The sequence below is a fragment of the Quercus lobata genome, chromosome 3 (genome assembly GCF_001633185.2).
Source record: "Quercus lobata isolate SW786 chromosome 3, ValleyOak3.0 Primary Assembly, whole genome shotgun sequence".
Classification (NCBI taxonomy): Eukaryota; Viridiplantae; Streptophyta; class Magnoliopsida; order Fagales; family Fagaceae; genus Quercus; species Quercus lobata.
The window spans coordinates 1,056,393-1,084,120 of NC_044906.1; the positions used below are offsets into that span (position 1 = coordinate 1,056,393).

A 27,728-nucleotide genomic window follows, 5' to 3' on the forward strand; every position below is an offset into this window, starting at 1 on the left:
GGTGCTGATGTTAATGAGGCTTTTCGTCTGTTTTTTGAAATGTATCGTTTGGGTAGTAGGTTTGTCAATGCTGATGCTGATGTTGATGTTTAAGTATAATTCAAGCTTGCATAGAAACAAGAAATTTGAAATTTGGAAAATGTGTTCAAGGGGGTGTATTTGGATTAGGAATGGGTTATGATGTTTTGGTTCTTACCTCATTGATTGATATGTGTAGTTGAAATTGCTCAATTGGTTTTTAATATGATTCAAGAACCATGGTTAGGCTCCTTCAGGTTTTTTGCTCAAACAACTTAGGTGGGAAAATCATCCATGGTTGTATATATAGAAAAGCTCTAAACTCAAATCTCAATTTGTACATTGCAACTATTGATTTTTTTATGGGATGCAATTATTGATTTGAATACTAAATGTGGTGCCAATGTGCCATGAACAAGGCATCATTTGTTTTTTACCAAATGAGTGTCTGTTTGGCTCCACCTTAAAAAGTCAGCCTATTGTACTATTTAACTTATTTTTGCTACTATTCATGGGTCTCACTACACTTTTTGGTACTATTCATAGGTGCTATGTCATTCTAGTAGGTTAGCACGAAACAGCGTAAGGGACATTTCAAAAAAATAATAAAATATTATTTTGGTTCCTAAATTTTATAAAATGTTTATTTTTATTCCTTAAACTTTAAAAAATTCATTTTTCGACCCTACACTATTGAAAATGTTTTACTTTCTATCCATAGATTTTACCAAAAATTTATTTTCGTTCCAAAACTATTATTAAAAAAATTCATTCCTATTTTTGTCTCAAATCTATTAAAAAAACAATTACAAAGTTTAAGGATTAAAAAAAATTATTTAGAGTTTATATATCAAAATAGTATTTTATCCAAAAATATCGCCTTAATTTGCATAATAATAAATGTAAGGACACAATTCTCTGGCGGCCCAATAAGGATGTTGGGCTCGCGTACGAAAGATCCCTCACAATATGATTTGTAGAGAGTGGGCTTGAAAAGCTAGCCGCTGGTCACGGGGCGGTGCCCGATCCTGGTTTTAGAGGAACTCATGTAGAAGATAGGAATTGGGCTTGAACATTTAAGCCCTAAGACGTCGCACCCTATGGGATGGGACTCCTCGGAGTTGATCCGAGGACCATTGAGGTATTACCCCGGTTATCCAACGACGGACTTTCTTCCATGAAGTCAGGCGTTGTTCAGATGTCCTCCCCCATGTGATCTCTCCTTTTTCGGAGGTGGGATGGGCTCCCCTTTAGATTTACTTACTTTCTTCTTTTATACTCGTCCGTGTTGATTATCCTTCGTCCACGTGTAGGGTCAATCTATACAAGACTGATATTTGTCCCATCAGTCTAATCCCAGAATTGTTGGGTATGGTTGATAAGACTGCAGAGTACGGCTCTGTCATGTGTTGGATCTTATCTGGAGGGGTAGTAAGGATAACTTCCCCAAGATATTTTGGATCTCCTTACAAATTCGTCCCTATACCAGTTCTACCCCTTTGTTTCGGTGGGATTCTGGATCTGCCGAGGACCAAACTGTCCTCGGCTGCCTTCCAAAAACTGTTTTGTGCTCTGCATTGTAGAGCTTGGGCCACAGCTCTCCTCGGATTGGGCCTTCGGACTTCCCAGGAGCAATTGGGCTTGGCCCTTAAATTATTGGGCCCCACAATAAAAAATCTACCAAATTCACTAATATTAAAAATAGACTGAATTATTTAATTTCACAAATTTTTATTCTTATCTGTCCATACCACATAAACAGCGCATGAATATCTATGCAATCAAGGGTTTCATTCAAAAACCTTTTTTTTTTCTTTTCTTTTGAGAATGAAACCTGGGAACTTTTATTAGAAAATTCATAAACGTGTAATCATGGTACATAAAGCTTTCTATATGATATATCCTAACCAAAAATTGATGTACAAATTGGTAGAAAAGAAAAGCAACATGGACAAAAAAAAAAATTAAAAAATTAAAATCACTCGAAAAACCAAGTCTTCTTCTGAACAATATGTTGGTATTTTGCCAAGAAAACCAAGAATGCAATGAACGCGGCAAGAGCCCAAGTCTTCAACCCTTTCTCGAACCAGCAGCAATGGTTTCTTGAATTGTTGTTGTTGTCAACTTCCATTCCCGTCATCTGAGACTTGAGTTTGGAAATCTCCGAGGAGGCCGAAAAATGCAAGACGATCACCAACACGAGCGGGGTTGCTCGGACTACCCAACCCATCTGTGATCCTAAAGTAGATTTCTTGACGCAGTACATGCGGTTGAAACGCCAATTAGAAATACCAAGAAACATGGAGATTATGAGCAAGAATAGCAGGGCATGAGCGTATGGCAAAGGGCGCAGAGTAAGCAACTCTGACATTGAAGGGGATTTCTTGCACTTTCTCGTGTAGTCAGCCATGGACACAAACATAGGCTATTGTTGTGAGAACAGAAACTGGGGTCAGTTTGGTGTTTCATGCAGTTTTTTTAGGAGCCGTTAGAGCCTATATATAGAGAGATTTTCCCAAAGTCGGTTTAGAAGCGAAATTTCAAACTCCCATGGGTGGTTTATTTACTATTGTGCCCCCAACCCACCCTTTCTTTGGGTAATTATTTTAGACAACGTGCTTTCTTTCGTTGGTTTTGCTTGCTTTCCGAGCATAGTTAGGAATACCCTGCTTTTTCTATTTATATATATTTACTTTTCAAAACAAATAATAATTAGATTATATATTTTACACTATAATTTACTATAATATTAATTTTTTTATACACAACTATCGGCATCAACTTTTAAAAAAATTAAAAATTAAAAATAATATTCCTATAAATTTATAGGGTTATAATAACAATTATTTATTTTTACACAATTTTACATAATCTAACTTAAATGAATTTTGAGTTTGGTTGCGGTGATACTTCTTCTATTATATAAGCAATAGAGGCATTCATATTAATCTTTGTAAAATAGAAAAAACTCCACATTTTTCTTAACTAATTTGGCTCTTATATCCTTCTCAAAAACAAAAACAAAAAACTTACCTTTCATATTATATGTAATTGTATAAAATTCATTCATATTTACAATGGCCAAGTAAATTTACAATAGTATTATTTATTTTACATTTTTTTTTCATTTTTTTTTACATTTTATATTTTATTTTTTTTATGTATTTTGAGAATGAAAAATTAATATTTTAGTGATATAAATTTTAAAATAAATAATATAATGTGGGTATTTTTAAAAAGTTATTACATAATTTTTTTTTTTTTTGAAAAACAAGTTGTTGCATAAAATAGAAATAGTTTGTTCATACACTAAAATACTGAAATTACAAATGCTCTAATGCTATAGAGTGGGTTTTGACTACTCCGGCAAACACATTTTAGTTAGATTTTAGAAAACAAAAAATTTGATCTGGACTTGGTAATCGTCACTCTTTCTGAAGTTTCAAAATGCAAAGCATATTTTCGCGCTTTTTGCTCTGAAACACATAGTTGCTTTATGGCTTCAACACTTGAACCAAACTCCACTCTATACTCTTCTCCTTCATGCCTTCTCTTCATTTTCACACCAGAATTTTCAACCCCAAACCACCCTTCAGACTCATTCACTCCTACACCTTACGTACTTTTACTACTTCCTTCGTTGATGCCCAATTTACTCAATCAACTTTCATTGTTTCCAGATTCTTGTGGCTTTTGCAGGAATACCCACATGGCCTTTTACACGCCAAATCCATCCATGCTCAGATTATCACCAATTCTGTCTCCAAAGACCAATTTTTGGCTACAAAACTTGTTAAGGCGTATTGTGATTTGGGTCATGTGGGCAATGCCCGCCACGTGTTTGATCAATTTTCCCAGCCAAAAACCATTCTATGTAATGCCATGGTTGGTGGGTATTTGAGAAATGAGTGGTACAGTGAGACCCTTGAGTTGTTTAAAATGATGGGGTCTTGCAATTTGGCAATTGATAGTTATACCTGTAATTATGCGCTCAAGGCATGCGTGGGATTGTTAGATTATGAAATGGGTAGGGAAGTAATAAGGAAAGCAGTTGAGAAAGGGGTTGAAAGTGATCGGTTTTTGGGGAGTTCAATGATTAATTTCTTGGTGAAATTTAGTAGTATTGATGAAGCGCGAAGAGTCTTTGATGCAATGCCTGAAAGGGATGTAGTTTGTTGGAATTCAATGATTGGTGGATACGTGCAGACACACCATTTTAATGAGGCTTTTGGTTTGTTTTTTGATATGCACCGTTTGGGGATTAGGCCAAGTCAGGTAACTATGGCAAGCATAATTCAAGCTTGTATAGAAACAAGAAATTTGAAACTTGGAAAATGTGTTCATGGGTGTGTATTTGGATTAGGAATGGGTTATGATGTTTTGGTGCTTACCTCATTAGTTGATATGTATAGTAAGATGGGTGATGTTGAAAGTGCTCAATTGGTTTTTGTTAGCATGCCTATTAGAAATTTGGTTTCATGGAATGCGATGATCTCAGGATTTGTTCAAAATGGGTTGGTGCGAGAAGCTGTTGGCCTCTTTCAAAGGTTGGTAGTAAGTGGTGGTGGGTTTGATTCAGGAACTGTAGTTAGCCTCCTTCAGGGTTGTGCTCAAACAGCTGATTTAGATGGTGGAAAAATCATCCATGGTTGTATATATAGAAAAGGTCTGAATTCAAATCTCATTTTGTCTACAGCAATTCTTGATTTGTATTCTAAATGTGGTGCCTTGAAGCAAGCATCCTTTGTTTTTGACCGAATGAAGGTTAGGAATGTGATTACTTGGACTGCCATGCTAGTAGGGTTAGCACAGAATGGGCATGCAGAAAATGCTCTGAAGTTATTTAGTCAGATGCAAGAAGAGGGTGTTGTAGCCAATTCCGTCACTCTTGTTAGTTTAATCCATTCTTGTGCCCACATGGGCTCTTTGAAGAAAGGAAGAAGTGTCCATGCGCATTTAATACGCCATGGCTATGCATTTGATGTGGTTAACATGACAGCCCTGATTGATATGTATGCCAAGTGTGGAAAGATAAATTCTGCAGAGAGGGTCTTTAGCACTGGGTCCATCTCTAGAGATGTTATTTTATGGAACTCAATGATAACAGGCTATGGGATGCATGGTCATGGGCATCAAGCTGTTGGTGTCTATAGAAAAATGATAAAGGAGGGACTCAAACCAAATCAAACCACCTTTGTTGCTGTTCTAACTGCTTGTAATCACTCAGGGCTTGTTGAAGAAGGCATTACTTTGTTTCACAGAATGGAAAGAGAACATAACATTAGACCTAGTGAGAAACACTACGCTTGTATTGTGGATCTTCTTGGCCGGGCAAACCGTCTAGAGGAAGCTGAGGGTATAGTCAAACAAATACCTTTTGAAGCAGGCAGTGTTGTGCTTGAAGCTTTGCTGAGTGGATGTCGAACTCATAAAAACATTGATATGGGTGTACAAACTGCAGATAAATTACTTCATCTAGATTCCATGAATCCTGGAATTTATGTTGTGTTGTCAAATATTTATGCTGAAGCAAGTAGATGGGATGCTGTAAATTACATTCGAGGCCTGATGAGGACACGGGGTCTGAGAAAAACACCTGGCTATAGTTTAATTGAAGTAGGAAACCAAGTCTACACATTTTTTGCTGGAGATGATTCTCATCCAAATTGGGCTCATATTCATCGGTTTTTAGAAAGCTTGAGGCTAGAGGTGGAAGCTTCTGGTTATGTGCCAGATACCAGTTGTGTTCTCCGTGATGTAGACGAGCCAATGAAGGTTAAGTTGCTTTGGGGCCACAGTGAGAGATTAGCTATCGCATTTGGTCTTTTAAACACGCCAGCTGGGAGCTTGATTAGGATCACCAAGAATCTGCGTGTTTGTACCGACTGTCATGCTGTAACCAAATATATATCAAAGATTGTTAAGAGGGAAATTATTGTAAGAGATGCCAATCGTTTCCATCACTTTCTTGATGGTAAATGCTCCTGTAATGATTACTGGTGATTAGGACATGCTAACAAATGAGTTTGTCTCCTCAAGTTCTGTTTATGTACCTCATACGTAACTACACGAGAAGATTCTTCAAGTTGAGGGATAGTTTAACATTTGATGCATTAAAATTATTTCTAAAATCAACTGAACAGTGTAACCTTTAAAATATATATATATATATATATATATATTTTTTTTTTTTTTGTGCAAGCTTGATCATTATATATATATATATATATTGTGCAAGCTTGATCATGTTGTGTCGACATCTTTGGCAACAAGCCATAGGAACATGTTTAATCACTCATGAAGCTTTTGGTTCTATATTTAGAATGTGTTTAGATATCGTTTATTTTGCAGAAAACTGAAAACAATAAAAATAATAATAATAATTTATGGTTACTGTTCACACTAAAAAAAACACTGTTCGTTTGCCTATTTCATGTCCATGAACAATGCACCAAGCGCTGGTAAAAAAAAAAAAAAATTTGAAACGCAAAACGCGTGGACGTGATCCAAATAGTACCTTAACCTCAGACCTCCTTTCCAACCTAACCCATACTGATGTTACAAACTGATTTAACAAAATAACTCCCCTTTGCTATTTGTAGTCCACATCAACTTTTTAGCTTTTCTTGTCAATGGTAAGGAGATTCTCATGATGGCTTGCATTGAATCTTCATCAAATAAGAGTCTCAAATTTACCTCATCCCAACTGTGGAGTCTCTATTTTTAAGTTTTTACTACCATGAGTTCCCTTGAAATTCAATAATCTTTTCTGTCAACCTGAGCCAGAAATTTTCCAATCATGGGACTCAAAGATCTTTCCAAACACTTTTGCTCATGCCATCACCAATGATCTAACACGCCACTTTCCTTAAAATATCTGTACGTTTTCCTATACCTCTCTAAATGTTGATTTTGTTGTCTCTCTCTCTCTCTCTCTCTCTCTCTCTCTCTCTCTCTCTCTTTTCTTTTTTCTTTTTTCTTTTTTTTTTTCCCGGAGAAAGAGAACTTTCATTAAAATGACTAAAGTCCAACATCCATCTTCCAAGCATCCCCAATTAAAAGAGGGAGGGAAGAATTATTACATACTAAAACAGAGTCAAGAGAAACTGCACACTTAGTCATAGAGTGGGCTACTATGTTCAGCCTCTTAACCCAACAAGAAAACAACTATCAGAAGAGTCTCTGAGGTCTAGCACATTATTAAGTACAGTAGGAATGGCCATCTTTCGAGCTACTACTGCAATGGATGAGTAGCCAGTAACCACATTCAGTTTTGCGGTTCCTGGTGGGGGCCTTTGCCTTTTTCCTGCACTAGCCTCAGCAAATTCCTTCACCCTATTCTCCTAGTCACTTGTAACCTTAATATGGTTCACCATCTTCTGCCTATTATGGAGGACCTGGTTCCTAAGGTTCCAAATTGCTTCCAGAGTAAGGGCCATTTTTAAGGTGCCATTAAGGGAGAAACTTGATAAAGAAGGGTTGTCCCTGTGCAGCTGGTCAGGAGGGTCTAGCACCAATTTAATAATATCTGTACTGCTAAACATGTTTAGGGTGTCTGTTCTCAAGCTCCAGTAACACTTGCACCCATACCAGATGACCCTAGCTTTGTTGTAAGCTATCACCATCCTCAACCAATGCTCACTTTATATTTGCTCCTTGTCATGCTGGCTCAAAGACTAGAGTGGCCAGTTGCAACCATGTACCCCACTTTTGCAAATAGAGCCCTGTTAAAATCCTTTAAAAAAATTAGCCCAATCCACCATTTTTCTTTGGTTGACACAGTTTGCCCCAATCTTTCCAAGCAATAAAATTATTATCACTTCCAGCACCCTTCCACCAGAACTTCCTAGTAACTACATCAATTCTTGAGCAATTTTGGAATAAGATATCAGAACTAAACATAGCACATATGGGGGTGGCCTGCACTACAAATTCGATAAGAGTAATTCCTCCTGCTCAGGAAAGTGTATTGTTCTTCCAGCCGATAAACTTTGCTTCACCTTTTCATTTAAAAAATTGAAATCTTGTGCCTTTCTTCTTGATAAAAACATTGGAGATCCCAATTATTTGGAATCCAAAGGTACTTTTCTTACTATCTCATGCAACTCCAATACTTTTTATCTCTCAGGCCATGTATGACATGAGTGAATGTAGACTCAATCCCAATCTGATCAACTTTGATTCCTTTGTTTTGCAATAATTTTTCCATGAGAGACCATAACAATTACAAATTCAAGTTCTGCATTCGGAAGTGGTACACACTTCACGGCATTACAAGATCCTGAGATACTGTGGTGATGGCCGGTTGAGTTCAAATTAGACAAACAAAAACAAGAAAGGGCTTACTGCTACTGCTCAGTATTTCTTTTGCAAAGATGATTGTTCCAAGATTTCATATACATTATTGACACTGAAAAACCAACCTTGTAGGTAGTACCAGAGAGAACAGCATCCTTTGGCAATGAAAATGCGGATCATTTTAAACAAATTCATCAATGCTATTTAGTATACGTATAGAAAAATGCGACTAAATGGGTCAATACTGATAAAGCTCAAGCAATATAAAAACTCACATTTACCCAGATTATCAAAGAACTAGCCATTTATTCTGATTTACTATGAAGAAGCATCAATGGCCTCTCGAAACCACCATATTCTGCATAATGAAAATTCAGGACAAAAAAAAGGATTCTTGTAGTATCTATACTCCATTCATATCCTAAGCTTCCCAAACTTTGAACCTGCACTTGACATGCCTTCCGGTTCTGAATTTTTCTTTTCTTTGTTTGATGACACTACTTCGTTACTCGAATTTGGCATTTTTCTCACTGGTGGGGCTGAACAGACTGGTACCACTGATCTGATTCGAACAGCTGGTGCCATGAAAGCAGGGGGTACTCCAAGGTCAAATCTTTCAGGTGGCCTGGGTGAACATGAAGCAACCCCAGTTCTCATTCTTGGTGGAGCAGCCCAAGGTGAAGCCATATTTTGTGGTCTGAACCCCAGTGACGAAGTGGGGCTCACAGTTCTGGTCCTCACAGGAGCAGCTGCAGATAAAGGTGGTACAGAATATCTGTATTGGGGTCCGACATTGGACAGAGAAGAGTCAACACGTGGGTTTTGTAACTGAAACTCAATTGGCTTAGATCCAGAAACCATGCCTCTATGACAAGCCCATTCAGAGTTCCCTGTTTGGTTCCCTTCTAGCTGAAGATTAGAAATTTTTCTATCTAACCCACCAAGGTTTTGTTTTTCATCCTCCTGAACTGTTTCCAGGATTTGTGGTTCAGTACTAATGTTACCAACACAAGGGGGATCCGGAACTCCAGATGGAGAATAATTGGATGATTCTTCCAGTTTTTCCTCCTGTATTTCTTGAATAGTCACAGTGGACCTGCCCCTAATTGAACTAGGAACCAAATGGTTGGAGAAGCAAAGTGATGGGCCAGAGGTAGCAATTGTAATTTTGGGTCCCATGGGGACTGACTCCAGCTCTCTTCCTGGAAAATATAAACAGCAGTCTGGCTGGAGCATAGATTGCATAAATGGATAAAGCTGAGGAGCGGATGGAGTAGCTGCTGGAACTGCAAGTGCCAACAAGCGATGTTGCTGCTGTAGTAATTGTTCTTGATGCCAGATCTGATACATTGCCATCTCAGGGGAAAAAGTAGAGTATGCCCAGTTCTGGCATCGCATAGGGTATAAGGTTGGAGTTGGCGGGTTTGATTCCCACAGCATGGGAGTGGATCTTTGCCTACCATGTCGATGATAATTTTCTGTGGACTTATTTGCCTCTGATGGACGCAGACTTGCAAGTACACGAGCAATGATGACTTGTTCCTGCTCTTCATTGCCTTTACACTCCAATGAAGGAGAGGAAGAAGTAGTGGAAGATGAGCGACTCTGTGACACTAAACATGGAATGTAAAGTGATTAGAAATGAAAGAATTCGATTTAGGAACCAGTAAGAAGCTTTGAAAAGCATGGAAGCCCAACAGTTCTTGTATGATTATAACAAGTTGAGCATTATGAAGAAGATGAAATAGATGAAGAGTAGATGCTCACATTTTTTCAAGGCAGACCAAGCAGCCATTGCAGCATTTTTCTGAGCTTGCTTCTTGGTCCTAGCTGGTTCACCTGTAAAGTTCATTCCTGCAAGCTCAACCTTACATGAGAAAACAGGGACATGGCCTGGTCCAGATCGAACAGTGGTATAAACAGGAAGTTTTAACCCAGCTCTGTGAGCAGTCTCCTGCAGCAAATTCTTATAAACTCCTGTTTCATCCTGCAAAAGCAGCCCCCAAAACAAAACCATATGATATTCAATTTTAAGGCAGCATACTATGTGCAAGTTAAAGAGACTGGCAGCAAATATATCTGGGGATACAGATCATGAAAGCACATGTGACAAGCAGGCTATAGAAAATACATACAGTTCACCGAGAGAAAGAATGATAAAAAATATTGTACAGCTTGAATTGGTTCCCTTGTACTTCTTTTCCCGCTACTATATTATTGTACCAATACAAGTTTGTGCAAACATTCCATTTACCACTAATTGCAGTACTCTACAAGAAACAAACATCTTCAAAAATCTAGAAAGCAAGAAAGAACATATGAAAAAGGGGTGCTCAGAATTTTAGGAAATTCCAAAGCAGTTATAATGAGACTTCTAGTTGCAGAGATAGAGTGGGAAGACGTGTGGGAATCAATTTAGCCTTTGTTTTTGCAGGTAGGATTCGGTCTAGGAAAAAGAGAAGGGATGTTCAAGAGGTAACTACTAAACTGAACCCAAGAACGGTCTCGATTCAGGAGAGCACAGCATAACAAATAGGTTCCATGCACAGATTTAATGAGAAATAAAGTACTCTCCTGAGCCCAGACAGTTGGCTCTTACATTTCACATAAGTATAATATGGACATTCAAAAGTGGTGAAATTTTTAGAAACCTGGTAAGGGATCTAAGGTGTACGATTGCACTACACTTCCCATTTTAAAGGGAAATAATAAGTATGAGAAGCAAAAAAATTATATATTTTCAGATGAAGGAATTCTTTCTTGTGCATGCGCTTCAAAAGTATGAAGTATTTCAAATAAATAACGCTTTACTTTGCTAAATTTTTTCCCCTTGTATTCATGCCTTTCTTTGATAAATAAATGCATATGAAATCTATCTGACATTATCAAAATGACTTTTAGTGTCATATATTCCAAGGAACTTTTAAATAATTCATTATTACACACGACTCCCATGTGATCTAAAGGTAATTTACAGGTCCACAGCATTCCTCTCAATTTCTAGAATCCACACATAACTAAATAAAGCACTTGTCCAACTCAAATCAACTAAAAATCTTAATCCCAATTGAATTGGGGTTGGTTATGGATCCTCATCAACTCTAATTACTATGGTTCCTCTAACTCTCATCATCCAATTCAAACACTTTAGGATACTATTTTTATACTATTTTTCTTAACCCTAAGGAATAGAGCAACCACGCCTCATGAGGCCAAGGTCACTAGTTCGAATTTCTCATTCCCCCTCCCCAAAGGGCCAAAACTCATTATAATAATAATAACAAAAGAACATCATTTTTCTTAATTTTCAAAAACAAAATTCAATGGTTGTATTAAAGGAAAATTTTGAGCAATTTTCTCACCTACAAGTTCAAATGGATGATCCCTATCCTTCTAAAACTAGTAATTTAAAAATCAATCAACCAATTGTGAATCCAAAGGAGAATGATATATTTGAAACACCAAGAATTGAGATGATACAGGTTTACTTAAGATGCTCACCAGAACTCTTGCAGCCAAGGCTCTAGAGGGGCCTCTTGTTGCAAGTGTATTCAGAGCTACCTCAGCTGCAGCATGTTCTGCCTGTCTTAGAGTAGAGCAGAAGGTAGGGCTTTCAAAATTTTCTCCATTAAAGTTGACAGTAGCTTTGAATCGAGGGGCATGATCTGGTCCTTCCCGGATGCATGAATATGAGGGAAGGTTAAAGCAGCTTCTCTGAGCCAACTCTTGCAATTGGTTCTTAAACATGTCTGCATGCATATGAAAAATGCATATATGGATTATTGGACGAAAAACCCTCAAGTAAATCATATGAGAAATGGTCCAACTAACATTGGCACACTTTTACAGAAGTTAAGATCTTTCTTTAAAATTATATCCCAGAGCATTAGTTTGCAAATACTTGAAGTTTGTAAAAGCTCTATAAAATAGGGTAACAGAAGGCGTCAATGCAACATATAATAATGATAACCCAATTTTTCTGTGCCATTCTATCATCTCCTGAACAACCAAACATCAAAGGAAAAGGAAAAATGAAAAGAAAGAGGTGACACCAAAAACATGTGCAGAGCTTATTGACAGATCCATCTTTTCAAATTCTCTTAAATATTGCACACTACCAAAAGATTATCAAGCCATTCTTCATTTTCATTTTTCATCCAAGACTAAAAGAGAACAGCAGTTCTATTTTATAACGCCTTCCCATTTCCACACTCCTCTCTCTCTCTCTCTCTCTCTCTCTCTCTCCACACACACACATTTCCATTATAAAAGCTCATATTTGAAATGTCTTGAGGATCCACAAATACAAACTTTTAAAATATGAGCTTTTAGAATGCAACATTAACCAGACAGGGCTTAGATTCTTGCGTTAAGATTTATCATCTCTTTCTCTTTCATACACTTTCTTAGTAAACAAGCTAAGCAACCATCACAAACTTACTAAATATCATCCTCTATACAAATATGATTTAGAACAACCATCAAGTCTCAAAATCAAGAGCCTTATAGCTCAATGGCATTACCTAGTTTTCCCATTGAGGAGAATTTAGGTTCAAAACTCTCCTCCCCATTGTCATTGGCCAAAAAAAAAAAACTACCAGTATCAGCTTCATTTACTACCTCTTCTCTTAGACCTAATTTCAACAGCTATCAATTCCTTGAATCAACATCAATTATAAACCATAAATCTGGGATATGAAAACCTAATATCTTTCCTCCTCCACATTTCCTTTATCTTCTTTATTTAAAAAAGTAATTTCATTCTTTTCCCCCAAATTTCTCAGTAACCACATAGAAAAAATATTAAACTATCCACCTCAAACAGAAACAACTGAAGAGATTATATATATATATGACAAACAGAAACACAAGAAATGAATTATTCAAATTAGCTTATTCCAGAGTATCTTTTCACCAATCAAACAGAACAGTAACCACCAAACAATCCCATCTATCCCATTCCCACAATGATCAGACCCAACAAACAAAAATACATATAAATACAACAAATAGCCCAAACCCATTGAAAAAAGTATTCAGACAAACGAGAAATAATCTGGGTAAGACCCAAAAAGGGAGTGAATGTCCTTTTATGGTCTAATTCACCACACAAAAGTCAAATTTATTTTCTGTTTCCCACATTTTCTCAGCAACCAAACAGAGTTAAAACAGTTCATATCAACCCCAACCCATCAATATCATCCAAAACCCACTTCGATCAAACCCCAATACTAAACAAAAACACAATAAAAACAACCCAAAACAATTGGAGAGAAGAAGTACAAACTAGAAAGACAACAATCAAAGTAGCTCAGCAAGTATACAAAGCAACTCCATATACCCCAATAAACGATCTGGGTATGAGCTAAAAGGGAAATCACTGACCTGGGATGCGTAATTGAACCTGTCTAGATTCTCCGCCGAGGGAATAAAATAAAATTTTCCCGAGAAAGTGACGGGAAAAAGTATGCAGAAAAGTGAGAGAAAGAGTATATAATATTCACGCCATTCTACAACAAGTATAACTTCTTCACACAGTAGTGCTGAGTGGTGACGAAAGCGAAATTTACGAGGACTGCAACTGTGGTATAATGTATATAGTGTATAGTGTACAATGTAAAGAGTGTACAGTGGGAGCACAGTCATTTTCTGTGCGTTGTTGTGGCTTTATGGGGAAAAACGACCATGTCGGCTGTAGAGTACGAGGTAAATGATCAAAAACTCATAAGACGTTGTCGTTTTTATTTTCCAAGTAATTTTGGTACAAAATACAAAGTGTTTTTTTCTTTTTCTTTTTCTTTTTTGAGGGAAAAATACAAAGTGTTTTTTTTTTTTTTTTTTGAAAAAACCGGAAGGAAACTTATTATTAAACATGCATGAAAATCCTGTTTGCAGATACAAGCTCTGTTACATTACAATAAATTTCCTCTAACCATACTTGTGGTTCATACAAATTTTTCGCTAGCTTAGCGAGTTTGTCTGCAACGTTGTTACCCTGGCGCTTGGTGTGAGTGAAGGTAGCTGACCTGAATGATGATGATAGGGAGCGTGATTCTTCAATGATGTGTCCAAATACTGACATGCAAGGTTGTTCTGCTGTGAGGAGTCTAAAAATACAAAGTGTTTGTTGAGAAATTATGTATGTATATATTTAAATGTCACGTTAACCGGTACTTAGGACAATTATAAATAAGGCATATTAGAAAAGTTTTAAACACAATTTTCATGGAAAATATAAAATGCTGTAAAAAAAATTAATTGTTTTATCATTTTTCTATAAAATATTTTTAAAAATAGTTTTTAAATTAATGACTTTAAGGCATGGATTAACATTTCCCTATATTTAGGCTATATTTGTTTGGGGTGATTTTAGGGAGGATGAAAAATGAATGAGAGAAAAGTGGAGAGAAAATGATGTTTTTGGTTGTTTGGTCGAGGATGGAAAAGATGAAAGATTTTGATGGGACCCACCAGTTTTCTCTCTTCCTCTCCAAAACACAATCTCTCCAAATTGGAGAGAAAATGGGAGTGAAAGTTGGACAACATTGCCCACTTTTTCTTTTTATTATTACTATTTTCTTTTTTTGGCAACCTCAACCTGGTGTAATAAATGTGGCTTGCCTACCATTTTTTTTGTCCTTTTTTTCTTTTGGGTTTCACAGTTTCACTGGATGCTGATTTTTTTTTTTTTTTTTTTTTTTTAATATGATGATGTGCATCATTGCATGAATCCGTGATTCACCATAGTATCATACAGTGCTTTTTTTTTAACGTTTTTTCTTTTTAATTTTTTTCTTATATTTTATTGGACATGAATTTTCATTTTTAATAAACTTTGGATGATTGCATTTTTTTTTTTTTTTTTTGTTGGTTGTTTGCCTTATTTTTTCTTAATTGAACATTATTTTTAATAAAGACATATGAGTAAATTTATACAAACTCCATTTTCTATCTTCCTATTTCTCTTTCCAACCAAACAAAAAAGTTTTTCATCCTTCCACTTTTCCACCCTTCCAACCAAACACAAATAAGGAAAACTAAAATCTTTTATATCCTCTCACTTTTTCATTCTCTTTCCATTTTCTATCCTCTCACTTTTCCATCTTCTGAACCAAACAGACCCTTAAAGTAAAACTTAAGAAAAAATCTAAATAGAATTCTTAACTAGTGTCCAATTTTATGTCATGTGTCTTTAATTTCTTCTTACTTTTGGTTCCAAATGAGTTATTCAATACTAAATACATGCTAATTTTTTTAATTTTAATGCATGAATTTGCACTACCTTGAGAACCGAGGGTCCAATACCTTAAAACTTAAAATGTTATATATATATTTATTTATAAGGAATTTGTGATTATATAGTGGAGTTTGTGGTCTAAATTATTTTATTCTTCATGAAGAAAGCTTACGTGAGCCAGTAGTATTTTTGAAATCAACTCTTCAACTTTGTTTTTTTTTTTTTTTTTTTTTGGTATAATATAAATATTTCTCATGTTGTCCCTTTTATCCTATGAATTTGTTTCTTTAGGTGTACAAAAAATTTGAGAACACCATCAAGGCTAGTCCTCTCTCTTTTCTTTTTCGTTTTTTTTTTTTTTTTTTTGATGGGTTTTGTAACTTTTTTTCTAAATGTTTATGTATAAATAATTCAAAAATGTTGTTCAAGTTAATCCAATCTCTCTCTTTTCTTTTCCATAATTTTTATTTTTACATTGTCATTCACCTTTTGCAATGTTGTTAAGGAATCTATTGCTTTTGTTCTTTCTTTGGGCTAAAAACTTCAACTGCAAGTCTTTTATTCAATTAACTTGATAAAACCTTTGTACGGCACCGAGATCCCAGGCCCATACAGGCCCTGGGCCTGCACCGAGATCCCAGGCCCATACAGGCCATGGGCTCAGGCCCAACCGGCCTTGGGCACAGGCCCAGCAGAAAGGTCCAGTTACCCTGCGCCCTTCTTGAAACTTCCTTAATGTACAAATAAGTTTTGGGTATTGAATTCCAAGAGGTGATCGGTTAAACGTTACCGGGCAAGTATATAAGCCGTGCCCGGGAAAATGTAATATGCACGGGAAACTGAGTTGCCGAACATAATCGGTCAAGATGGAACCAAGTTCCAAGACCATAAATGTTGCACCGCCCTCTCACCTAAACATCTACTTTAACCAGATAATATTGGACCTTCAGTAGCACTAACGGTGACTGTAATCATAATCTCCCCACTAACCTTAACTATAAATAGAAGAAAGTTGGGAGAAGAAGGGGTTCATAAAAATTGAGAGAAAACAGTCAAGTGAGAGAGTATCAACTGAGTGTTGCTTTGAGTCTCTCTACCGAGAACGACCCATAGTAGGAAATCCTCAAGCCCACTACAAATAAATTGTGAACCCAAGTGATTTAAGGCCCAGAAGTCTTATACTTGGTTCCTACAACCTTCAACTCCTCATAAAGGTTTTAAGAATATTCATTAACTAGATTTTATAAAGGTCCATAGACTTCATAAATCGTATATTCAAGGTGTTAATTGTGGTAAATATTTATTCACTCCTACTTTTCCTCTTCTTTCGAGATTTTAGGTTTTTTTTTATTGATAATTTTTAATTTTAACATATTATCATTTGGTAAGGTTTTTTAATTGGTGGTGTTGATGTGGTGCTTATGATGAGCAAGTGGTAAATACAAACAACAACAACAATTCAAGCCACAAATAAATATAACGGTTAAGTTTTGCCGCCACTGTTGCATTTGGCAGAAAATAGTGCACTCTATAATCTATAACTTATAGTAACATCTCAAATTACAAAAACAAAAAAAGAAAAAAAATTATTCTACAAAATAAGAAAAGTAGACCAAGGTTTCTTTGAATCTTAGTTTTTGTTAAGGTACTTTTTTTTTTTACACCTAATTTTATTTAAGTATCACCTATTTATTTTCAAACACCACTAAGAAGTTATTGGGCTTTCACAAAATATTTTTTACCCTACTATTTTGTTAACCACAAATATTTCATATCTTATTATCCAAATTGGGTCATGATGTAAACTATCACAAAAAGCCCAAAAAATTATATCTTATCCAATATTATTATTATTTAGTTAGCCCTATGAGCCCAATACACACATCCCATTTTATTTAAAGCCCAATAATACTTATGCTTCGTAATATTTGAAAAGCCCATGATTCAAGTTTATGGCAAAACAATTTTATTAATAGAATTCAAATTCATAATCAAAGCCCATGGTTTAAACCCATGGCAATTTTGTCAATGGAATTCAAATCTCATAAGCAAAACCCATGGGTTAAACCCATGGCAATTTATTTATCTAAAACCCAATTCACATTGGCAACATTATCAAAAGCCAAATTCTCATTGGCAACATCAAAACCCAATTCTCATTAGCAATATCAAAAACTCAATTTACGTTGACACTATTAAAATCCTAACCTAACTACTTGGCACTATTTTATCAAAAGCCCAAGGTTATTAATACTTGGTAAAATACTTTATCATAATTATTTCACTTAAAAGTCCAATAATGAACAATACTTTAAGTTTTTAAACCTATTACTATAATGTTACAAGCTCATGGAATTTATGGTAATTATCTATTCTCAACTCATGGCAATCATCTTATAAAAGTCCATGGAAAGTTATGATTATCTTAAACGCATGACATTTGTTTATTTATACCATATTATAAACCCGTAGAATTTATATAAAACCCCATGGTCACTATTTATCTTATACATTCTTAATAAATATTTCCAAAATTCATGATAATTATTCACCTTGTTATGATTATCTATAGAAAAACCCATGAGAATATCACATTATTCTAATATAGTGGTTGTTACCATATTTTATTTGAAACTCATGGATATTGCCTCTATTTAAAACCTGTGGTAAATATTATATTGATGATCATTATTTAAAAGCCCCAAAGAAAATATTATTTACAAAAATAATTCATAGCAAAAATTATGAGAAACTATACAAGTCGTTATTTAAAGCCCATGGATATTAATACCCAAAACCTATCATAAATATTCATTAAATTTCATGGATTCATTTTATTTCTAAAGCCCACGTGGAATAAAAATTCATGACAATATATGGTAATTTTGTCCATTTTGTAGGACTCACAATGAGAAAGCAAAAGGATAGGCCCAAGTGGAAAGAATCACTAAGTCAGAGGCCCACCAAAATACTTAGCCCTCATGGCCAAACCCAATATGAAATCTCAGCCAAAACAGCTCATGTGTGCAAATTGACCCCATTAGAGAACTCCATTCAGTTCTGTCTTCCGTTGGAGGTCAACTCAAGAAGCAACCAAGATCCCAAACCAAATTAGGAGCTGGCCACCTGTCCCACTACCAACTCTGACGTGAATAGTACCAGAGGCTGACATGTAAAGGCTAATGGGCAATAAATACCCTTCTTTCCCAAGTTTTGGTCACAACTCAAGGAAGCCATAACCAAGACCTCCAAGCTCATGAAATTCTCAACCAAATAGTTTATTTTATTACTAAAAATGTATGTAATTAGTTCATGAACCAAGCCCATAAATCCTAAAGGAAAAAATTTGGGAACATGTGGTTTGGAGGGCATAAAGGGATTTCCAGCAAAACCCTTTAAAGTAGACTTAAACTTTGACACCTGGTTTAGGGTATTGAATCCTACTTCCTAGGGTCCGAATCCTACTTCCTAAGGTCCAAATCTTAGTTGCAACACTAGGATTCCTCCATAATACCTGCCTTAATCCCATTGGCTAAACACAATCTCAAAATTCTTAACATTTAATGCAAAATTATGCTGATTTTTACCCATATGTGACATTGCCCAAAGAAACAAAACAGCCCCAAAAGCAAATCTCACATTTTAGGCCAAATCGTAGGATAATTATATCAGCTATTCTGCTCCTAAATCAGTCCTACGTTTTGAACTTTTGCTAATTAATGCTCCCTTAAACTCCCCTATAAAAGCCTAAGCATACCAACCCACAAGAGACACTAACTGTCACGACCCAAACCTGTATTTCAGAGTTTAGAGCATGACCGGCATGTTAATATCAAGTTTGCCTCAATATTAACACGAACCAACCTAACTGAAGGTACATATCAAGAATTGTTTGTTCAATTCCTGCTTATTGTCTTGCATAAAAGCCAATATATACAAAAATGATGGCAACCCTGACATTTCATTTCCTTCAAACTTGGAAACAAATACCACCTATCTGAAACTTAAGGTATTCAAGTAAAAATTTACATAGCTAAACGTTTAGCAAAACTCTTATTACAAACCTAACCCCAAAGACATACAACTGGGGTTCAAAACAGACTACAGTACCGAATTACAAATATGCTCAAAGGATCAAGTACATCTTGATTCCTTCTATACATCAAAAGAGCTAACTACTATACAACAAAACTCTACATTCTAATAAAACGAGAAAACACAGAATCCTTGCCACCTCTCATACTCTCACTGCTTCCAGGAAGAACCTGTGCACTGAAATATAATAGGGTGAGCTGCGAAGCCCAGTAAGGTTTTAAAGCTCCATGGACCTTTAATAAGAATGCATGTAAAACAAATAGTTTATGGATATGCCAACTTTGATCAAATAGCCTTCATACTATTCATATTGCTCTTAAATAACTTATGAACTTTTCAAATAAAAATATTTCATTTTCCTTTCATATAAAAAAAAAATAAAAGGACATAATAATAGGGAACATACGTATAATTTCGTAACCTTATCTTTATAACAAAGACTATAAAATGTTTCATCATAAACTTCTTTTCATGAGAGCTTTTAATTTTCATAATGCATTTTAACAAAATCATTCTCTCATGCTCAATAACATAATGTAGCTATTCATAACATATTAGTTAGTCCACTTTTGATAAGTCTGTATAGAGAAGGCCTCATCACATTTGGGTAACCTCGTGTGCATGATATTGTCCTCTTTGAGAGGCCTGATGGCACATCTCCTCAAGGTTTTATTCCTCCCCGCCGTCCGTACACATTGGGGAGAAGGCCTTATTCAGATTAGAGTTACGGGCAACCCCATTTCCTCTACTTTAAATGGCCTAGAGTTACGGGCAACCCCATTTCCTCTACTTTAAATGGCCAAACAGATAACATCTTTCCATGGAAAGCCAATAATTAACCCCTATTGGCTGAGTTCAGAACATAACAGTTGAATAACCCGAACGCTATATTATTCTGATAGCTTTACTTTTACATAATTATTTCATAATAGTAGCATATCCACTTCATTCTAAAATATTATGTTCGTGACATAGGTACTAGCATTAATATGCAAAATTATCATATACATAAGGTTGAACAACTCCCGAACATATACTTTACTTAAATCATGCTTATATGTAATATCTCAAATCGACAAATTTTAATGCATATTAGTTTTCGAAATAAACTTTATACTTATTAAAAGCACACGGCACAAGTCCCTTACCTGAAAACAGAAGGCGCGAGAGATTGTACGCGAGGAGCTCAAGTATCCGTGTTCTCGTTCTCGCCACCTAAACGAAAAGAACCAAAACTTATTATGGACAAACTCTTCCTAATACATAAACTTATACCTAAATCACCACCTAACTCTCAAACTCAAGGAAATCCTAATTCCCATCACATAAAGTTCCCAAAACATATGATACAATCATCAAACATATTTGCAGCCAAACCATAGAGAAATCAATCCATAAAATTTATATATGCTTCAAACATACCAAAGGATGAGTGTATAAAATTATAACTCAAAACATACAACCTAACTTGAGAATTAAATCCACAAAGTTAGGTGTAGTATATATTGCTCACTGCTCAATACAGCCACGTATGCTCCATTTGTAAAATACAAACGGGCTGTCCACAGACCTCCAATTGTCATGAAATTTTACAGAACTACTCCCCTGTATGTCCAGTATAAACCATAAAAATTTCGGAGTCAAAGCATTAACCCATGATTTACTAAAAATCACACAATGTAGTATACTCAAAACTGTCCTGACAGAATTTCTTGCAACTTACAAATTAAACCACTAATTTTATGTTCATCCAAATGCTGTGAGACCACTTCTATAACAACCATATGTGTCTTAGAATTCATAAAAACTACTCCTTGCATCCTAATTCACAAAATACAATTTAATACAGAATTTTCTTGTAGTAAACATCAACTCTGTCACAGAGACAGCTTCAGTACATATTCTTACAAAATCATCAACAAATAGCAATAGGTCTTAATTTCATTTGGGTATTTTTATACCTATAGTATACATATTAAAATACCCTAATAAGCATTCAATTGATCAAAATATCATCAAACTTTCAATCATTAAAACAGAATCACCAATTCAACTTCCAGAAACAGAGTAGAGAACAAAGAGGGAAATTAAGCAAATAATTATACTATCCAAGTACACAAAATCAGATGAGATTTAACTTACTTACCCACACACTTTGAAGATAAAATCTTGGGGTTAATTGTCTAATTTCTTCTTCAAAGAAACTAGAATTTTTGGTGAGAAAGGGAGGGAGAGATGTTGCCGTGTAAGGAAGGAAGAAGAAAGAAGAACAAAGAAAGGGGAAATAGAGAAAGAAGAAAAGCAGCTGCTGGACTTCAGAAGCAGCCAAGAAAATCAGAAAAGTAAGAAGACTTTTGGGGCTTGGGTACGTGTATGGCTAGGGAGAAACAAATATCACAAACACCTTTTCCAATTTTTCTTGTATTCACACACACACATATAAATATATATATATATATATATATATATATATATAAACTTTGCATTCACACTTACCTACAAAGAATAAATAACACATTACCCACACACACATATATATATCCTTAATTTTATAAAGTTATAACTAACACATTAAAATGGCATATATGTTCTATAATATAACAAAATCAAAGTTTCATGCACTTAAAAGTAATTAAAATAATGACATGCATATAAACCCATAAATTAATTAGGCAATTAGGTTGGGGTGTTACACTAACCCCCTTTAAAATTTCTAATTTTCTTGCCACTTTGCTTGTGGTTTAGCTCTCCCCAAGCTCATAAATCATTCCCCTTAGCCCACACTTATTTGGCTTCAAACATTCCCTTTCTTTTTCTGCATATTCACAGCCCATAAATACTTCATAATTAATCATAAACAATTCTTTACCCATTAAAACCTTAGCCTCAGCATTAACTCAATCACACCACAACAAGCCTAAATGCCCACTCACTCAAAATAGCCTACACTACCCCATTCATGCTCTATACATATATATATTCCCCAAGAATCTTAGTTCAACATTTGCTGCACTAAGCTGGAATCTCTCTCTCCCTTCATTCCACCTGTTTTTTCCTCTTTTATTTGTAATTATGAAATTTTTAATCATTTTTTATTGTTATTATGATGAAAGCCATAATGTTTTGGATACTATGGAAGTTTTCCCTTATGTTGACTTAATAATAATAATGAAAACATATGATTTTTACCATATAAACAAACTTATTAACCTGTCAGACATTTATCGCTGGAGGTCTGTCATATTCACTGCTGAACCATTTTTTCTCTTATGTACTTGTTATAACGGGCCCACTTTTATATTAACCAACTATGAAAGAAATGCATAATTTTTACTATGTAAATACATTTATTGATTTTCCAAACATCTACCGCTAAACGTTTTTCTTATTTACCGTTAGACTATTATTTAAGCACTTATTGTGGTGGGCCATCATTTGTGCTAGCTTATTTTTGTAGGAGGAATTTTGGGGTCTTATTATAATATTTGTTGGATGCAACCTAGACTTTGAGCAAAATGCCAAATGGGCCTTTCACATTTCACCGCTAACCTTTGGGCCATGTTCCAAGCCTATAGTTGAGTCTTAGTCTTGACTCCTCTAACATCATATGGGCAACGAATGAAAAATGCCCCTAATAGTTTTCAATGGTTTTCAGTGTGTTTTTGGATTAAGATTTTGTTACTTTGTTAAAAATGGGAAAAAAAAAATCAAATTAAGTTGAAGTACAAATTTAGAATTCAAATCAAATCAAAATTAATTCCTAATTGTAGTATAATTTTGTGCTATATGTCCAATTTAATTTTTTAAATTTTGGTTCCAAGTGACCTCCATTCATAATGTTCAATGTGAAAAGCGAGATGAATATCTCATCATCACAATTGTTGGATGTTTCCGTGCGTAAGCATGAGTTAGAGCATCTGTAACAGGTGTGTTAAATGCTATAATATGACACATTTGGCACACCAAACACCAAAAAACCATTCTCATGAGGTGTGCCAAATCTTATAAATTTTGACACATGTGAACGATATCGTTCCATCTTTGGAACAGTACGGACAGATGTGTTAAAAAAAAATATTTTATTCATTCCTCTCTCTTCTTTATTACTTTTCTTTCTTCTCTCTCTTACTTTTTTTCTTCTTTCTTCCTCCGCCTGCTCCTTGCTCCTATCACTCCCTCTTCCCTTTTTCTTCTTCTTTCTTCTCCAACATCTTCATGGTGGCTTCGGGTTTTTTTTTTTCTTTGCGCCTCTCTCTCTCTCTCTCTCTCTCTTTTATGTCACCATCTCTCTCTCTCTCTCTTTCTTTTCCTGTCATGAAGAAGAAGGCAATTCTGATCTGAAGCAGAGCTCGTCGATTGAAGCTTGCCAATCTGAACCTCTGCTTGCCCAGGGGTAGTCACCAATATTTGCTCATTGTCCTCCACAGTCACCGATCTTTGCCCGTCGTCCTCCACAACTCTTGCTGCCAATCTCGCCGTCGATGGTTGGTTGAGTTTGGTCATTGATTGATTTGTTGGGTTGGGGTTTTGTTGAAGATTTTGAGTTTTATTTTATTTTTATTTTTTTATATTTTGTTGAGGTTTTTGGATTTAGAATTTGTTGGAGGATCCGGTGATTATGGTTGTAGTTTGTGGTGGTGGTTGTAGCGATGGTTGTTGTTGTGGCGGTGGTTGTAGCGGTGGCTGTTGGTTCTTGGGTGGTGGCGACTGCCACTGGCTGGGCATTTGTATATTTACTAGGTTTTTGGTAAATGAAGATGATAAAATATAGAGCCTGATGGGCCTACCTTAGTGGGCCTGACGGATTGGGGCTGTTGGGCCTGTGTACAGATGGTCCCACGCGCTTCGAAGGCCCATCGCTGGCAGACATAGTAAGGGCCCATGATCCGAAGTCTCCATAGCCTAGAAAAGCCCTAAGATCCAAAAAGGGAGATCCTTGCTCACCACACTTTGGAGAATTTGTATTAGAGTCCCACATTGGAAAGATCTGGAGGACAGGAAGAAAAGCCAACTTTCCACCACTATAAAAGGACTAACATTCTCGGATATCGAGGTAAGATTAATTGACCCTCTCTAGCGCTCTAAAAGTGAAAGGACGAATTCTGACTTGACCTTCGGAGAGTGTTAGGCCGGCACCACACCGGTGCTCTCTAAAGGTTTTCTTTGATTGTTCTTGTCGTGCAGGTTCGCTTTGAGTCGCGAGTACGGTATGATCTATTGGTGACAATTTTCAACGTCATCAGTTGGCGCCGTCTGTGGGAAAGATCACTTCCTAGACAAAAGAGTTACATGGTACTTACTCGCTCAATGGCAACCACGAATGACGTTCAAGAAGAAGAAGCCTCTACGACCGCCCTTGAGAAACAGGTCAGGACGCTCGCCACAGCCGTGGAGCGCTTCACCAAACAAAACCACGACCTAGAAGAGTAGCTGAACCAAAAGAATGCGGCGGTCAATAACCAAGGAGCGGATCAAGAAGGAACCAGCGCTGAGAGGAGAAATCAGGACGGACAACAGGAGAGTAACGCCCCGAGCAGACCAGTGCGACGGGACATTAACATCCCTTCCCCAACGGATACGGCTCCACAATCCTTCATCGCGGAGATGCAAGCGATGAAGGAGCAGATGGATGTAATGATGAACGCTCTCAAGGGTCGAGTGTCAAGTGATCTTGATGACCTTGTCAACCGGACTGACTCGCCATTCACGACATCCATCAACTCCTTCCCCCTGCCGAATAAGTTCCGCATGCCAAATATGGATAGTTATGACGGAGTAAAGGACCCTCTAGATCACCTAGAGACCTTCAAGACCGTAATGCACCTTCAGGGAGTGGCAGACGCGATTATGTGCAGGGCCTTTCCTACAACCCTGAAAGGCGCAGCAAGGATTTGGTTCAGCCGACTCGCACCCAACTCCATCAGCACCTTCAAGGAACTAAGTGCTCAATTTACTACGCACTTCATCGGAGGACATCGGTATAGAAAATTCACTGCTTGTTTAATGAACATCAAGCAGTGAGAGGAGGAGACGTTGCGGGCCTACATATCACGCTTCAATAAGGAAGCGCTCTCGATCGACGAAGCCGACGACAAGATATTGGTAGCAGCATTCACGAATGGGCTGAAGGGGGGTAAGTTTTTGTTCTCCCTATACAAAAACGACCCCAAGACCATGTCGGAGGTGCTTTACAGGGCCACCAAATATATGAACGCTGAGGACGCACTATTATCGCGAGAAGATAGACCCAAGAAAAGAGACAGACAAGAGGATCCCCGACAGAACCAGGGGCGGAAGAAAGGAAGGATGGGAGACCGAAGGGAGGACAGACGTCCAAAACCCACGGGCGGAAGGTTCACAAGTTTCACCCCGCTAACCGCGCCGATTGACCAAGTCCTAATGCAGATTAAGGACGAAGGGTCCCTGACGTTCCCAGGAAAGCTGAAGAGTGATCCCAGCAAAAATCCAAAGACAAATATTGTCGCTTTCATCGTGACCACGGCCACGACACGGCCGATTGCTACGACTTGAAGCAGCAAATCGAAGCCCTTATCCGACAAGGGAAGCTGCAGAAGTTCGTCAACAAGGGGAGAACGGATCAACCCCCACAAGAACAACACCCCCGCCGAGAAGACGAGCGACCAAGACCCCCATTAGGAGACATAAGAATGATAATCGGAGGAACTGCTGCGGCCGAGTCGTCAAAAAAGGCTCGCAAAACATACCTTCGGATGGTACAGAATGTCCAGTTGACGGGCGGAGTGCCAAGGATAGCAAACAGGATAAGCCCCGTTGTTGGGTTCACGGAGGAGGATGCACGGCGCCTACACCATCCACATGACGATGCCATCGTCGTCAGCATGCGGACAGGGGACTACAACATACACCGAGTGTTGATCGACAACGGCAGCTCGGCCGATATCTTGTATTATCCGGCATTCCAGCAAATGAGGATTGACAGGGAGCAGCTAATACCGACAAACGCCCCGCTCGTTGGGTTCGGAGGAAGTAGGGTATTCCCGTTGGGCGCGGTAACATTACCGGTGACGGTAGGAGATTACCCCCAACAAATCACCAGGAACGTAACGTTCTTAGTGGTCGATTGCTCGTCCGCCTACAATGCTATTCTTGGACGACCTACGCTCAACTCGTGGAAAGCGGCAACGTCAACTTACCACCTAATGGTCAAGTTCCCAACGGAGTATGGGGTAGGAGAGCTACGCGGAAGTCAAGTTGCCGCACGAGAATGCTACGTAGCAATGATGGACATGCAAGACCAAATCCAGGCCTTGAACATAGAAGAGCACCGAACGATGGCAGAACCCACAGAGAAGTTAGAAGAGATAACTCTTGACAGTTCCAATCCGGACAGAACAATCAAGATCGGAACGCTTGCCAAACCCTCAATCCGTCAAGAGCTCGTAGCTTTCTTGAGGAGCAATAAGGATGTGTTCACCTGGAACCATGACGACATGCCGGGTATCGATCCCTCGATCATGGTACACAAATTGAATGTATTACCTTCATTTCCACCCGTTCGACAAAAGAAGAGAGCGTTCGCGCCGGAACGAGACCAAGCAATAGCGGAAGAGGTCCGCAAACTCCAAGAGGCAAGCTTCATCAGGGAAGTCTACTATCCCGATTGGCTGGCGAATGTGGTAATGGTGAAGAAAGCAAGCGGCAAGTGGCGGATGTGCGTGGATTTCACCGATCTTAATAAAGCGTGCCCTAAAGATAGCTATCCCCTCCCAAGGATCGACGTCCTAGTAGACTCGACGGCTCAACACCAATTACTAAGCTTCATGGACGCTTTCTTGGGTTATAACCAGATCCGCATGCACGAGGCCGATCAGGAGAAGACCTCGTTCGTAACCAGCCAAGGACTGTTCTGTTACAAGGTAATGCCATTCGGCCTGAAGAATGCGGGGGCAACATACCAGAGGCTAATGAACAAGATGTTCGCGCAGCAAATCGGGAGGAATGTCCAAGTCTATGTCGACGACATGCTGGTGAAGAGCCGGAAGGAGGAAGACCACTTGGAGGACCTTAAGGAAACATTCGGTACGCTCCGATACTACAA

The 27,728-nt window shown here is 37.3% G+C and overlaps 2 protein-coding genes and 1 long non-coding RNA gene across 3 annotated transcripts; 1 reads left to right on the forward strand and 2 right to left on the reverse strand.

Annotated features, from left to right (window-relative positions):
• Positions 1 to 3,351: 3,351 nt before the first annotated feature.
• LOC115979389 (pentatricopeptide repeat-containing protein At3g12770-like) lies at positions 3,352 to 6,132 on the forward strand. Its single transcript, XM_031101416.1, has one exon. It carries the CDS (start codon positions 3,562 to 3,564, stop codon positions 6,019 to 6,021), a length of 2,460 nt encoding a protein of 819 aa, XP_030957276.1. The 5' UTR covers positions 3,352 to 3,561; the 3' UTR covers positions 6,022 to 6,132.
• A 2,470-nt stretch (positions 6,133 to 8,602) lies between these two features.
• Positions 8,603 to 13,971, reverse strand: LOC115982121 (double-stranded RNA-binding protein 2-like). The gene is made up of 4 exons (XM_031104640.1): positions 13,702 to 13,971; positions 11,818 to 12,065; positions 10,084 to 10,303; positions 8,603 to 9,929 (listed from the first exon to the last, which is right to left on the reverse strand). Exons 2-4 carry the CDS (start codon positions 12,061 to 12,063, stop codon positions 8,731 to 8,733), a joined length of 1,665 nt encoding a protein of 554 aa, XP_030960500.1. The 5' UTR covers positions 12,064 to 12,065; positions 13,702 to 13,971; the 3' UTR covers positions 8,603 to 8,730.
• A 5,516-nt stretch (positions 13,972 to 19,487) lies between these two features.
• On the reverse strand, positions 19,488 to 22,067 carry LOC115979575. Its single transcript, XR_004089099.1, has 3 exons — positions 21,795 to 22,067; positions 20,797 to 20,863; positions 19,488 to 19,825 (listed from the first exon to the last, which is right to left on the reverse strand). It is a non-coding gene; the product is annotated as an uncharacterized LOC115979575 (long non-coding RNA).
• Between the last annotated feature and the right edge of the window lie 5,661 nt (positions 22,068 to 27,728).

What these genes read in the sequence shown, in the direction of transcription:
- LOC115982121 (XM_031104640.1), bottom strand. Translation starts at nt 12,063, where the DNA reads ATGTTTAAGAACCAATTGCAAGAGTTGGCTCAGAGAAGCTGCTTTAAC. An exon ending in CCTTGGCTGCAAGAGTTCTG is followed by an intron (nt 10,304 to 11,817) that starts GTGAGCATCTTA and finishes CTGCTTTTGCAG; the next exon opens with GATGAAACAGGAGTTTATAA. An exon ending in TTGGTCTGCCTTGAAAAAAT is followed by an intron (nt 9,930 to 10,083) that starts GTGAGCATCTAC and finishes TTCCATGTTTAG; the next exon opens with TGTCACAGAGTCGCTCATCT.
- LOC115979389 (XM_031101416.1), top strand. Translation starts at nt 3,562, where the DNA reads ATGCCTTCTCTTCATTTTCACACCAGAATTTTCAACCCCAAACCACCC.